At 40.8% G+C, this 14,923-nt stretch overlaps 1 protein-coding gene across 9 annotated transcripts in view; it reads right to left on the bottom strand.

The window, feature by feature from the left end:
* The window catches only part of ATP8B4 (ATPase phospholipid transporting 8B4 (putative)), a 279,642-nt gene that overhangs the window by 28,666 nt on the left and 236,053 nt on the right, over positions 1–14,923 (bottom strand). For 8 of the 9 annotated variants that reach the window (XM_045059334.1, XM_019832448.3, XM_019832446.3 and 5 more), the window contains 2 exons: positions 12,543–12,726; positions 11,731–11,954 (listed from right to left, as the gene is read on the bottom strand). The exons of the other annotated variant lie outside the window; for it this stretch is intronic. In XM_045059334.1, the coding sequence (XP_044915269.1) occupies positions 11,731–11,954; positions 12,543–12,726 (408 nt within the window). The remainder of the gene's footprint in view (positions 1–11,730; positions 11,955–12,542; positions 12,727–14,923) is intronic. 9 annotated transcript variants of the gene reach the window in all.

The raw sequence follows: 14,923 nt of genomic DNA, 5'->3' as shown, positions 1-14,923 counted from the left end.
CTCCCCTTCAAAACATGCTCAAGCCCTCTACCACCTATCTCCACCACTTCCATCTCAAACACATGCTCACACACGTAGGTTGCCCAGATGCCCCCAAGAGATGGAGGAGGTAGAGAAAGGAGGGAAAATGGCTACTTTGGAGCCTCTGATGTGGGAAGCATTCTGGTCTGAGACTAGACCAGTCAAATGGCGGCAGCACTCTGATTTTGGGTGACTCAAATTATAAACAAAAGTTCTGTGTAAAAGTATCTGTCCTAGGGCTCTTGGACTCCTAGGGGCAGCCATACCCCCCCTCTACTTCCAAATTTTCTTTTCCTATGTCCAATACTCTGAATAAGAGATAAAAGCCATGCTTCTGTGAGATACCACTAGTCTGTTTGGAAACATGTGTCTCTTCACAGATCAGAAAAAAAAAAGGGAGAGAAGAGTTCTCCATTTTTCCAACTTTCCCGTTTTCCTTAAGGAAAGCTTCTCCTTGCTCCCTTCTTTGTGGAAGCAATTTATCAACCTTATCAACCATTTTATATAGAGTAAAAATACTCCAGCTACAAATTACAATCTAACAGCTTGAGGAATACACAATCTGTGATTTATAGAAAACCACATTTAAATATACCTTAATAAGGCTCTTAAACACCTACCAAGGGCTTTCTACTCTGAGACCATTGGCTTAGCTCCTTGTTCAAATGACAGGATAGACTACCATGTACCTCCCCTCTGCCTTTTGCTGTGTGTTGTAGAGGAAAACTATATAATGATATTTTTCTTTTTGGCCTTAAAAAATATTTTTCATTTAAAGAAAACACATTGAGGAATAAGTATGAGGTGCTCAGTCTCAGTACATCTGTTACTGATTTGTGTAATTAACAGAAACCCACTAGCAGGAGCCAGGAAGAATGGCCCCAGCCTAAGCACCCACCCCTCCCCAGGTTTTCCACAGAGCACATCTGGAAGGCAAAGGGGAAAGGAACCACCATGCCAGGTTGAGATGGACTCACAGGTAACCACAACCATGAAGTCATCAAAGCCTGGAGATTAGTCGCACTCTAAAATTTCACTTTCAAATTTTTTGAGTTTTCTTATATTGTTTGACAGAACGAAAGTTTTTCTTGATTTGACAAGATAATTGTTTCCATATCACAGCAGAATAAAAAAAAAATACACAGCTCTGTATCTCACTGACAATGATAAATCATCATCAGATAATATCACCCCTTGAGTACCGGTGCCAGTAGTTGCATAGTTGCAGACGTGAATTTCCTAAATAAGACTTCAACCAATGGTGGGGTGGTTTTTATTTTTTGGTTCTGTCCCTGGTGGGGGATGGTTCATCTTTCTTAAAAATCCTGAGGTATAAGGTGCTTTTAAAATAAGTTACTCAAGGGGCGCCTGGGTGGCGCAGTCGGTTAAGCGTCCGACTTCAGCCAGGTCACGATCTCACGGTCCGTGAGTTCGAGCCCCGCGTCGGGCTCTGGGCTGATGGCTCAGAGCCTGGAGCCTGTTTCCGATTCTGTGTCTCCCTCTCTCTCTGCCCCTCCCCCGTTCATGCTCTGTCTCTCTCTGTCACAAAAATAAATAAAAAAACGTTGAAAAAAAATAAAATAAAATAAAATAAAATAAGTTACTCATATAAGTGGTGTAGACAAGCCCACAGTGGATTCCATGAAAGCCATGCAGGCTTTGATAACAGATTGGGATAATGCATGTTGTTAAAAAAGGGTCCGTGATTCAGTTTAGAGTTTTCTCTGACCTTTATCCAAACTCCTCTGATCCAGACACTTTGTTGGAAATCTCACCAGGATAGATTATATTTAAATTCTCTCTCAGAGGCAGTTTGGTAGAAGTGTTTGCTGGCAAAAGAAAAAAAAAATTACCTCAAGCTTCTAGATGATTCCAGAAAGCAGTCTGCCCTTTCTAAGGGCCTAAGCTCTGGGAGACACCACTCAAGACATTAGCTCTCTCCCTCAATAAGAGCGGATTTTCTCTTCATAGTCACATTGTACTGAGTGTTGTTAGATATTTCTCCTTTAGATATCAAATAAAGCAAACAATTTGCCTGACTAGGGGTTGGGTGAAAACATTTTTTTAAGGAAAGAGTTTATGGCCATTCTCTCTTCCAAGTCTATGACAATTATCCCACTTATCAAACAGAGTAGAGAGAACACTGAAGAGAGAGTCAGAAGATGTGGAGTCCAGTCCCAGCCTTACACACCACTGATCCTCAGATCTTGCAGGGCTCAGGCTCCTCCTCTGTAAAAGGAGGGGCTGGACTCAATATCTGTAACATTCCCTGACAGAGTAAAGATTCTACATTTCAACAAAACAGACACTTTTTGTTCTGTGTCCCAGCTGTTTCCCCAAAGAAAGTCCACCCAGTATGGCAAGTGAAAGGAGTGTAGTCCTTCCCAAGCAGATTCTTTCCCCATGTGTCCCAAAGCAACCACAACAGAGGCAGGCACTGAAATTAACCAGGGGAAAGTCCACAAACCAAGTACAAACCAGCCTGTATCACATCAACATCCATCTGAGATGTCCTAAGGCTACCACCATCCAACAGGCAATCAATGGTCCCACCCCCAGCCCCTTGGAGCTTTGCACACCACAGCTGGATTGGCTTGCACATCTGCCCCAGCCCACCTACCAGGATGGGACATTGATGGGAATCTCTTGGAGCTATCTTCAGAGAATAAGATCTTGGATAAAATTCACCAGGCCCCCAGAGACAGGCCAACGTAGTCAAGAAAGAGCACATGTCACTTCATTAAGAAATTAAACTGGTGTTTTTAAAAGTCAACACTGTGTCTAAGAAAGCACAATCTGTTTACATTTGATCGATGTTTTCAGCTGCAGAGTGGCTTACTTCAAAGCAATCTATTGAGAGGTGCGGGAAAGGAGTACTGAAGTGCTTATGAATCATATTGGGATTAGACAGGGTTGGCCCCAAAGATGTGGCTCATCCATGACAAATTTAATTCAAAAAAAGTCTTGTGGAAAAATTCTAATTTTCCATCAAAAGTGACTATGGAGTTATTCAACATCAGTTTCACATTTATGAAAATAAAATCATTTCCAAACTGTAAGTTCCCTAAGGGTAGGAACTGCATCCCTCTGGTTCATTCTGATATCCTTGGAGAGCACTTGGCCTTCAACTGGCCCTCAGTTTATTCTTGTTAAATGAATGAAAATTCAAAGACTCTAGACTGGTGTGTCAGAGGATGTGTGTGTGAGCCTCACTCCTGTCAGGACTGGACAGACAAGCGACTGGGGGTCGGGCCTCCCAAGAAAGGGCCTCTAAACTCATGCCTGCTATTCTGAAATCTGGCAGGCTCCTGAATTTTTATTACTATTGGCTCCATTTCACCGTGGATCTTTCAATTCCACTGAAGCAACATAAGAGAGAGACGGCAGAGGTGGGAAGATCTCAGATGGCTTTCACTGACAGACTGGAAGTAAGTGTTTATCTAATAGGTGTAGGGGCTACTAAAGCTGTATCACCCAATGCATGGCTTTGAAGCCTGGAGCCAACTACATGATTTCAACTGGGGGAAAGAAGCATCATTGAAAAAATGTCCCCTATTTAAAAATTCTCATTTTCTGTAGACTAGTGTCTCTCCCAAATATGTTGTTTTATTTTCAGTTGCCTCATTTGCAGCATATTGTCTTTGGGAAAACAGGGCAAAGAAAAAAAGCCAAAAGATTTTTCAGTTAAACCTGTTGCTAATCAGGACCTTCTAGAGAAAGACAGGGAATGGTAAAGACAACAGTCCCTACTGTTCCCAGTTCCATATCCATGTCACCCGCGCAGCCAGTCCCCAGATTGCTAGCACACCAGAGCACACACATGCGGGTGGGGCTGGGAAACAGCACAGGCCTCATCGTCATAGTGGCATGACACCTTTTCTACAAGACATGTCTTGCTATACATACTACTGTTAAGATGCCCACACACACCAATGCCATGTGGTTTTTAAAGTGTTTCTAAATGAGTTGGTTTTAAATGGAATTTTAGAAATTGAAAAGAGATTTCAAATTCAACTACTCTTCAGGTCAGTTGGAAAGTGTTCAGTTATGAGGGAAGGGCTTTTCTCCTAGTCCTCTACTGACTCACACCTTTATACAAGCTAGTCCCTAAATCCCCGCAGGTAGCAAGACTTAACACCTTCAGACCTCCACTGAATTTTGAAAATATTCATAGGCTCACTTGAGATTTACCAAGCCAGATCCTCACACATTTCTCCTTTTCCCATGTTCTCATGTTAACTTCCATTATAGTTTTCTGTTGAACCTATTCATCCATTTCTTTATTCCCTGGATGAGAAAATGAGTTCCAGGTGGGTAGGATACTTGTCCTATTCATCATTTTGTTTTCTCTTCCAAGATGGTAAACAAATACTCCTATTAGCAATTTGACATTGTTGTGCGACTCACAGCTATGGGGAAGGAATGAATTATTGAACTTAAAATAGAAACAACTTAAATGTTCATAAATCAGAATTGTCAAATGATTTATAATAAGTCCATGTTTCAGAATGCCATTAACAAAAATAACATTTTTTTTTAAAGAATGTGAAACCAGAAGTGTTTCTCAAAATGTGATAAGTCTTCTTGTTTGTTTTTTAAAGTTTATTTATTTTGAGAGACAGCATGAGTGGGGGAGGGGCAGAGACAGAGGGAGAGAAGTAATCTTAAGTAAGCTCCATGCTGTGAGCAGAGCCCAATGCTGGACTTTAACCCATGAAACCATGAGATCATGACCTAAGCTGAAACCAAGAGCCAGATGCTCAACCAACTAAGCCACCCAGGTGCCCCAGGTTTTGGTTTTTTGTTTTGTTTTTGTTTCTTTTTTGAATGAGAAAGATACAAAGAGTATGGTCTCCAATACATAAAAGTTGATATATATTCACATGTAATGATTTTTATAATCAGAAAAAAACCAAGAATACTGGAAAAGACTACAGAAGTTTAAATGTAAACACCCCATTTTAGCATACAAAAGAAGGCTGTTTTGTCCAGTAGACTAGAGTTAATTTAAAAAATGGCAGTTTTTAAAAGGGAGAAACATATAAATAGTTTATTCCAATGGGGATAATATTCTTAGAATCATTTTGTCCTCCACACATCTTCCTGACTCCAAAACAATGGAACCAGGATAAGTAGCAGGGTGATGTCTGTTTTTGCAACCATTGCCATAGAGATATATATTCCAGAATTTCCCAAAGTGGATTCTGTATGGCATCTGTTCTGAGGACAATATGCAAATTGCTTGGAAAAATGGGGTTCCATGCCAAATGAGTTTGGGTAACAATACCAAATCTCACTGACTCTTTTATATATATATATATATATATATATATATATATATATATATATATATTTAATGTTTATTTATTTTGGAGAGAGACAGAGACAGAGTGGGTTGGGGCAGAGAGAGGGAGGCACAGAATCCGAAGCAGGCTTCAGGCTCCGAGCTGTCAGCACAGAGCCCAACGCAGGGCTTGAACTCACGAGCTGTGAGATCATGACCTGAGTCAAAGTCAGATGCTCAACTGACTGACCCACCCAGGCGCCCCAAAATCTGGCTCTTAACATACTATTTATTGTGGCATCATTATTGATGCCAAGATTAGACCACATGGGGAATTAACATTCTTTTTTTTTTTAATTTTTTTTAATTCTTTTTTTAACGTTTATTTATTTTTGAGACAGAGAGAGACAGAGCATGAACGGGGAAGGGGCAGAGAGAGAGGGAGACACAGAATCGGAAGCAGGCTCCAGGCTCTGAGCCATCAGCCCAGAGCCCGACGCGGGGCTCGAACTCACGGACCGTGAGATCGTGACCTGAGCTGAAGTCGGACACTTAACCGACTGAGCCACCCAGGGGCCCCGGGAATTAACATTCTTATAAAACTAAGGCAGCAAAGGCCTGAATCCTTAGTGTGAAAGTGAAGGAAGAACAAATCTTCACACTAAAAGGGGCTGCCTGTGTCAACCTTGGCACTAGCTAAAGGAAGAGACAAAAAGTTTCTTCTGAAAATTTGAACCACAAATGATATTCATCAGAGTTTGCAATTCAAATTCAAAAAGTCCTGGAACAGAGAAAAAGGTCTCAGGTAGGCAGTATCCCCAGAGAACTGGCAGAAGCCACAAAAATGCTCTCTGGAAAAAAAAGGGATTTCAGGAGTGATGTCATCAAGATGGCAATGCAAATCCTCCCCACCTTCAGTCTTCCTGACAAGAATACCAACAAGCACCTACATACAGACAAGACACCATTGTGAAAATCCCAGAACCAGGACCTGAAGCGAAAGCACACCACATTAGATGGGCAAGAGGAGCAACTCCACAGTGACCACACCCCCCTCCACAAGGCTAGCACAGTGCCTTACCAAGACAGCCCTGTGGGCCTATGGTTTCTCCAGTGGGAAAAAGACAACCTAAGGAGGACATCCAGCTCCCCCAGCATTTCATGACACTTCCTAATAGTCCCACTCAGGTCTTGCCTCGTGGGGATTACTGGGGGAATCTGCAGGGCTCAACCACTGAGGATCAGATGGAGATGCAGATGGGAGGTGAGGCTTATGATAACCAGCACTCAGATATTAATGGACCTCATTCCTACTTGCAGCAGCACTGGAGCAGAGATCCCTGCTGGGGATTCTGCCAAGGGCAGAGCCAAGTCTGTGGCTATGTCTAGTCGAGGAGCTTGGTTGGCAGTTCTGCCTGATTTGAATACCCAGCCAATGAGCTGTATTTGCCATGGAGCCCAGTCTATGATCCCACCTAGGCAGGGAAGAAAATTCACAGCTCCACCCAAATGCTGAGTACAGCCCCCAGCCCCACCCAGCCAGAGACCCCAGATATCCCTGAGGCCCATCCTACAGCCCTGTTTATGCAGGAACCCAAGCCAGCAGCCTTTCCCCCTGACAGTTCACCATGGCCCCATATAACCAGGGACCCTGAATAGTGACCCTAGGAAGCCTCAAAGCCCAGTCCTTGGTATCACCCAGCCAGGGAACCCAGCCTACAAGCCCACCCTTAGCAGAGTTCAGCCTGCAGAACTGCTCAACTTCTGAACACAGCCTTCAGCCCTATCCTGCCAGGGAGCCGAGCCAGTGACCCCACCCAATCCTGGGCATAGCCTGCAGTCCTATCTGATCAGGGAGACCAAACGGTTACCCAGCCCAATTTGGGAGCACACTCTGTGGGCCGACCTAATCACAAGGCATAGGCTGAGGCCCCACCCAATCACAAAGCCTTGCCTACAATGCTGCAAGAACACAGGATCTAGCCAATAGTACCATCTGGTCAGGGAGCATAGCCCGAGACCTCATTCAAACATGAACAATTCCAGATCCTAGCCTGCAGCACTGCCCAATCAAAGAGCCCAGCAAGGGATAGTCCCTCTGACCTCAGAGCACAGAAGTGACTAGAGACTTGGAGGAAGCCCCACCTGCCCACAGATGCTGCCAGCTGACCCATCTGGTACCCCAATGGAGCTGAGCTGTCTTTCCTTGCTAAAGGAATCTTGATCTATGTTCTACAGATCTATGAACTAAAAAAAATTCAGAATGATCCTCTTAAAGATGGTCAGCGAACTATAAGAACACACAATTAAATGAAATTAGGAAAACAATGCATGAATAAAATGAGAAGTTCAACAAAGAAAGAGAAATAATCAAACAAACAGAAATCCTAGCCTGAAGAATATAGACTGACCTGAAGAATTTAATGGAGGACATCAATAACAGACTCAACCAAGCAGAAGAAAGAATCGGTGAACCAAAACATGGATCATTTCACATTTTCCAGTCAAACTCATAGAAACACAAAGTATAATAGAGGTTTCCAGTGGCTGGAGGGAGGGAAAAATGGACAGTTGTTTTTCAATGGGTATAGAGTGTCAGTTTTACAAGATGAAAAATTTCTGGAGATCTGTTGCACAATGTACTGTTGTGAATGTACTTAACACCATTGAATTCTATACTTAAAAATGGTTAAGATGTGTTTTAAATTTTATGTTATGTGTTTTTAATCACAATTAAACTTTTTTAAAGTATTTTAAAAATAACTGATATAGACCATGATTATATAACCTACTTCATATGGTTATTGCAAATATTGAGCTAATACAGGCAAAAAATTTAAACAATGCCTGGTACATACTAAGTGCTACTTAAGTGTTAACTATAATTGCAATTTGCTTTTATCTCTACTTGTTAGTGTCGACAATATGATTCCACCTAGAAGATGACACCACAGTGTTGACGCCATTATACGAGCATTGTCACTGACTTGTTGCCTTTTCCTCTCCAACAGAAGGTTACAAATTACTACTTGCCACTCTCATGACAAGCCTATCTACTTCTCTGACAAGTCTTAAAATAGAACCTTGAATTCTCCACTGTGTGGACAGCTAATAAAATTTGTGAGATCACACTTTGCCATGTCCACTAAGAATGCACCTCTTAGACATCCTTCACCATGCCTGGGATACAAGCACCAGCAGACAACCACAGTCTGACACATACCAGGGACATAGTAAATAGTCATCCAATGAATGAAAAGTTTGAAATAGTGGGACCAATGGATCTTATTCAATAAGTCTAAGCCTGGGTCCCAATTTGATCAAATCATCACAAAAATGAGGGCAAAATAGATAGCTGTCCAGGATTCTTCCTCAGTAGCTCAAGTGGTTTTATGAGGTGATTGCTCCTCTGCCTAAAGAGGATTTTCCCTGCTCTATTTAAATCAACCAAAACCTACTCAAAACAAAATAAACCTGGAAATCCACTGCTTTTCCTATAATGAAGCAATATACAAATAATTAAGAAATACATCATTTGTGGCCCAATTAACTTCGTATTAACCCAATACAACACACACACAAAACATCATTCTGCATTCTGAAATCAATGCCATAATCACACTGAGATCTTAAGACACAAGCCCCTCTCCCACCATGATGGTCAGACTGTATACATTTACATGGACCAGACGTAGAGCCTGCAGAGGCAGCCCTGGGTTCAGGGAGAGGAAGCAGCAACCTGAAGGAGTGACTGGAGGCATATCTGAATGACTCTCCTTGCTGCATCTACCTCAAGCACACAAAAGGTTCTAGAAACACCCAACAACATGAAATGGCCAGATGCTTCTATATGCCAGGTTCCATTCAAGATTATGGATGGTACAGATGATTCAGACGTGATTCCTTTCCTCATGAAGCTTATGGTAAGCTGAATAAAACACAATAGCCTAGGTAAACTGAGAAAAGCAACTCTCTAACCTGAAACAGACCCCCCCCTTTTTTCCTGACCCTGTATTAGTGCATGTATAACCTCAGGGGCGAAGGCTTTTGTAGGATGGGTAAAGAGATTCTAAGCCCTCTGGAAAAGTTCTATTTTGGTGATAAGTTGTTTGCTAAACTGGCCCCTCCTCCTCAGGAAAGGTGAATGGAGTCTAGCATGGACTAAACAAAAAGTCAGCAGACTGGAGTTCATTCCAGGCTCTGAGTTCAAGGAAACATACCTTTGGACTTTCTTCTATATTGGCCAGTCTTGTGGTTCTCAAAATATGGTCCCCCACCTGCAACATCAGCATCTCCCAGTGAAACTGTCAGAAATGCAAATTCTTGGGCTTTACCTCAGACCTACTGAATCAGAAACTTGGGTGGGGCCCAAGGAGCTGTGCTTTAAAAGCCCTTCAAGTGATTCCCATGCATGTTCAAGTTTGATAGCTCCTGGTCCAGCCCAACTAACCAGCACAGGAAAGCACACAGAGGGTCAGTCAGGACTGACCATGGTCAAATAAAGATTGTGCAATTAACTAGAGATTTTGGTGGAAGGAAGGAAGGAAGGAAGGAAGGAAGGAAGGAAGGAAGGAAGGAAGGAAGGAAGGAAGGAAAAGGAAAGGAGGAAGGGAGGGAGGGAAAGAAGGGGAGGGAGGGAAGGAAGGGAAGGAAGGAGGGAAGGAAGGGAAGGAAGGAGGGAAGGAAGGGAAGGAAGGAGGGAAGGAAGGAAGACAGACAAGAAATATGCTAAGTTGAACCAAACATTTAAGAAATCTAATCATAGACCAGTGGGGTGTCTTACAACTGGCTTTAATCATCAGATACTCAGGTTTTTAGAACAATCATTGTTCTCTCTTGCTGTTCTCTTTCAAAAGGTAAATACTGGTGACAGGATTGAAAATCTAGTTGCTTAACGTCTGACTCTGACAAGTTTTATCAGATCTTGAAAGCAGAGCAGAAAATCACCTAAATGTAGAGGTTAAAAGTCACTGAACATTAGTTTCCAACTTCACAGTTTAACAAAGAAAACTCTGGCAAGTCAACTTGCTATCCAAGCTCCATGTGTCTATAAACACAAATCACTGACCACTCTTCTGTATCCTAAGAGGCCTAAATGAGAGTACAGGCGTCCCTCCGTATTTCAGTGATTTTTCAAAAGCCCCCAAACCTTTAGCACTATGAAAGCTGGATCTCTTGGAAGCACGGCTTAGCAAACAGTCTTGCTTCATTTTTATGTGGAGGAGAAGTCCCCAGCCTAGGAAGGCACAGGCCACATTCTCACATTTGTTTTTGTTGGACAACGTGAGATTATAAGCAAGTAAGTCCCTCTCCAGCCTTCTCTGAACTAAGTCTAAGAAAACTGAGCACTAAATTTTTGAAAAACTAAAATCAAGATTTTGCTTTACTTCAATGTCTGGAGATTACAAAAAATATCAACAAAAATATTAACATAGTCTGCTTTTAGTTCTGGGTATATTATCCTTAAAAGAGAACATTAGGAATGGGTATAGGTGTGCCTCATTTTAAGAAATCTCAACCTCACAGATAAAGGGAAAAATGTATGAAACCACTATTTATATAGGCACCTGTTTGGCACCCCTAAATAACTATCTTTTAAAATGGATATGAGTAGAGGCACATGGGTGCCTCAGTCAGTTAAGCACCCAACTCTTGATTTTGGCTCGGGTCATGATCACATGGTTCGTAAGATGGAGCCCTGCATCGGTCTCTGCATGGGCAATCCAAACCCTGCTTAGGATTCTCTCTCCCTATCTTGGCCCCTCCCTTGCTTGTGTTCTCTCTTTGTCTCTCTCAAAATACATAAATAACCATTAAAAAATAATAAAAATATAAAATGGATATGAATAGATAGAAAAATAGATTCCTAATTCCTAATTTATCAACTGCTAATTTTTCTTCTTTGTTACAAACAGTATCTATTTTATCAATTTTTATCTGATGAAGTGCTGTCAAACAGCCTTGATGTCAAGGTATCAATTATTTCTCCCTAATATAAAACTTATTTGCTCTCAGCCCACATACAGTCAATGTGTTGGGTGAGTGACCATCTTCCCAAAAGAGATACATCAACATTTCTTGTTAGTGTTTCTTAGTCTTCTGTTCTGAATTAAAGCTCCACATCAAGTTTATGAGCGATCATACCAAAATATTTCAATAAAAATTAAAATGCTCAAGAAGGAGTACTCATTGGTTACATATGCATATATATAACAAATAAATAAAATTCCAGATAAATGTATATTGTTTTGTGTTTAAACCTCAAGTCAACTATAAATTACCTATTTGTCATATTGTGATTTGTATTAGACATATACAAAAATGCTCTCTATCAATAAAGAGCCATGAAGAACAGTCATTTGCAATTCAGGGGGATCTAATAAAAGAAAGAAAAGTGCTTTTTTTTTTTTTTTTTTTTTACCAACCTGGGCTGAGAAGCCGCAGAAGAAACCAAACCAGAAATGCACAAGTGTGAATGCAAAATTCTTATAGAAAAAATAGCATAAGAATTTGCACATTCGGAAATAGGACCACCTTCCATGAACAAGGAGAAGCCTTTGGAGGTATCTAAATTGTGCGAATGAATAGTCACTGGCTAAGACTGCCTGCATTCCTTCCTGACCGCTGATGCCAACACCAATGTGAGCACCTACAAAGGAAAAGAGGAACATTTTCATTCCCTGAACAAAGATACAATCTCTTTTATGTCATTATTTACCTACAAAAATCTTACAGATATAGCACTTATATTTTTTTCACCTATATTATCTCATGAAACACTCATTAGTTAGGTATTTATCTTAATGTTGCAAAAGAGGAAAGTGGCACAAAAAGTTCAGTCATTTGCATGAAGTTTTACAGTTTGTAAGTGGCTAAACTGGGATTAAACCCAAGTGTTGGGACTGTGGATCCAGTGTTCATTCCTTACACCATAGCTAGTTATTATACAATATAAGGTGATCAATATCCTTTTCTAGCCTAAATCAATATCCTTTTCTAGTGTAAAAACACACAATATAAGGTGATTAATATCCTGTTTTAGCCTTTTTCTTTTAATTAAAGACAAAGTTGTTGTTTTTAATGAATGCTAGTAATGCTGAATGCATTGGATCCATAAAGTATTCATTTTAGAACTAGTGGGAAAATTAAATTACAGTGCAACCTCCATTACATCTTGCCAAATGCTGAACCCAAGGACTCCCGCTATACAGCAGACCATACTGAATAATACCCTTACTTTTGATCATGCTGACATCATTGGCTCCATCACCTATGGCCAAAGTGACAGCATTTCTGTACTTCTTCACCAGCTCTACTACTTGGGCTTTCTGGAGTGGGGTGACTCGGCAGCAAACCACAGTCTTACACATGCAGGCAAGTTCTAGGAGATCACCCTTGATACCACTTTCTAGGGCATGGGCCTATGTTATTAAAAAAAAAATCCAGATTAGAACAAGAAATAATTAATGAGAGATGTCTTGTTTCTCAACTGATATATTTTCTAAACAGTTTAACTAAGTTTCAACAAGTCATTGTTGACCCAGAATCACATGAACAACTAACTAAAGATGAGTACAAAACTCCTACTAAGTGCCAAGGAATTTTAGAATGAAAAAAAAAAGACACAATGCCCTTGTGTGTCCTCCTTAACACATTATCACGCTACATTGGTGAGATATAATCAAATGCCAGAAAATCTCCAGAATCCACTAAAAGAGAGAAAAGCAAAAGACTGAGCCTACCCACCATCTCACCAGGTTTAGAAAGAACTACATAACGATGATGACTTCTTTGTTCTAAGTGATGGAAGTTTTGTTTCCTTTGCATTGTTGTTTTGTATATTTAGTGTTTGTTGTTGTGGTTATTAATGGTTGGGCAAATGAAAAGCAGATGACCTGGAGATTAGTCCTTGAAAAACAAAGTGATTGAAACCAAGAGAAGCCTGTGCAAAAGGGTGGCATGCAACCTGTGTCTCAGGCAGGGTTCCCAACCAACTCCAGCCTTGCTCTTCTCCAAATAACCACAGCCTTTATGTATGCCAAGAAATGACTGGAAAGGAGAGCATAATCCTTTGCAGTTAACTGTGTGATTTGTTTTCTAGAAAACATCTCACTGTACGTTATTTAGTAAACACATTGAGAGGAAACAGGAATCCACCTCAACTGTGAGTCATCAGTATCTCTGAATGAATCTCTAGCAAGATATTCACAGCCTGTCACAATCTGGCCTCTATGTTTCTTTTGAGTTCTGACTTCTACCACCATCTTTAAGTTTGCTCTGTACTCCCATCATGCCAAAGTGCCAACATGACAGGGTCTTTCTTGCCTCTGTGCCTTTGTACTTGTTGCTCCTGTGCCTGAAAGCATCACTTCCTCCAGGAAGTCTTCCCTGACTTTCACACAAGGAACTAAATGTGTCTGTCTCTATGCTCTCAAAGCTTTGTGTTCATTTCTCTATATAGTATTTGTCATACCACTTGAGATTAGCTCTCCTGCTAGATGGCAATCCCTAAAACAAGAACCGAGTTCTATTCACATCCTTATCCTCAAGCTCTAGCATCTTGACTTGAGCATGCTTAATAAATGTTCATGATATCAATGAAAGGATGGGTGAATAAATATAAAACATGACTCTGATGTAGAAAATTCTTACATCAAGGCCTATGATTCCTAAGGGAATCTGTGAGTTAGTTTTCTCTTTCTGAAAGAGAAAGCATGTAACTGGTTTTCTTGCCCAGAATGGTCTCCTTTTCTCTTTCTTTTTCTTCTTTATTATCAACAAGTGAAAACCTAGAGTCAGACTCTGAGAAGGAAGAACCCAATTACATTCCACAAAGCATCAAGATTTAAGCAAACTGGAATCATGATTTACTTAAAAAAAAAAAAAAAGAAAGAAAGAAAAAGAAAAAAGCTTCTGACCATACCAGCAGAAATGTGGTCAATTCTCCTTAAATGAAAAATGACATTTCATGGTTTCATAAGCTTCAGGCTTTGAAGCTGAAACGGTTCTTGAAGAGCATCTATCTTAGCTCTTCCTTTCAACAAATTTAGAGACAAAGGAAGAACAGTATATTTTATCATCTGGGTAGTCTAACCCACCACACACTGGCTTCTTTGAGCCTGAGGGAAAGTCAAAGCACCACTCATTAGGGACCTTTCCATAGTATAGTCCCTGGGAAGTTCAGCCTGGAGGCCACCAGCTCCAAGCCCCAGTTGACAGGCTTATAATTTTCAGTTGCTGCTCATTTGTGCAAGGGAGAAGTTCGTGTCATCTGGACAAACTTTCAACTGAGGTTGGCCTGCAGCTGAGCTCTGTAACTTTCCATGGTGTAGAAGGCAACACATCATTACGTCTGGAATCCAGCTGGATAATGCTCTAAGCACTAAAAGCTAACAGACAGCTGATCACAAGGGGGAAAATAAAATATAGCCATATCCAACTTCTTTTGTCCTCTAAGAAACTGTCTACAAGAAGATACATTTATTTTCCAAACTCCAAAAGTGAAAAATGATCATCAAAGCTGGGGAAAGATGTGAGATTAGCTCTTTGGGCATATAAATGATAATTTCACTGGAGTGCAATCAGAGCTTTTGTCTTCTAAATTAGAAACTCAGAGGA

This window comes from Felis catus, chromosome B3 (assembly GCF_018350175.1).
Source record: "Felis catus isolate Fca126 chromosome B3, F.catus_Fca126_mat1.0, whole genome shotgun sequence".
In the NCBI taxonomy this organism is placed as follows: Eukaryota; Metazoa; Chordata; class Mammalia; order Carnivora; family Felidae; genus Felis; species Felis catus.
The sequence above is the reverse complement of the archived record's forward strand: the minus strand, read 5'-3'. Positions and strand labels throughout refer to the sequence as shown.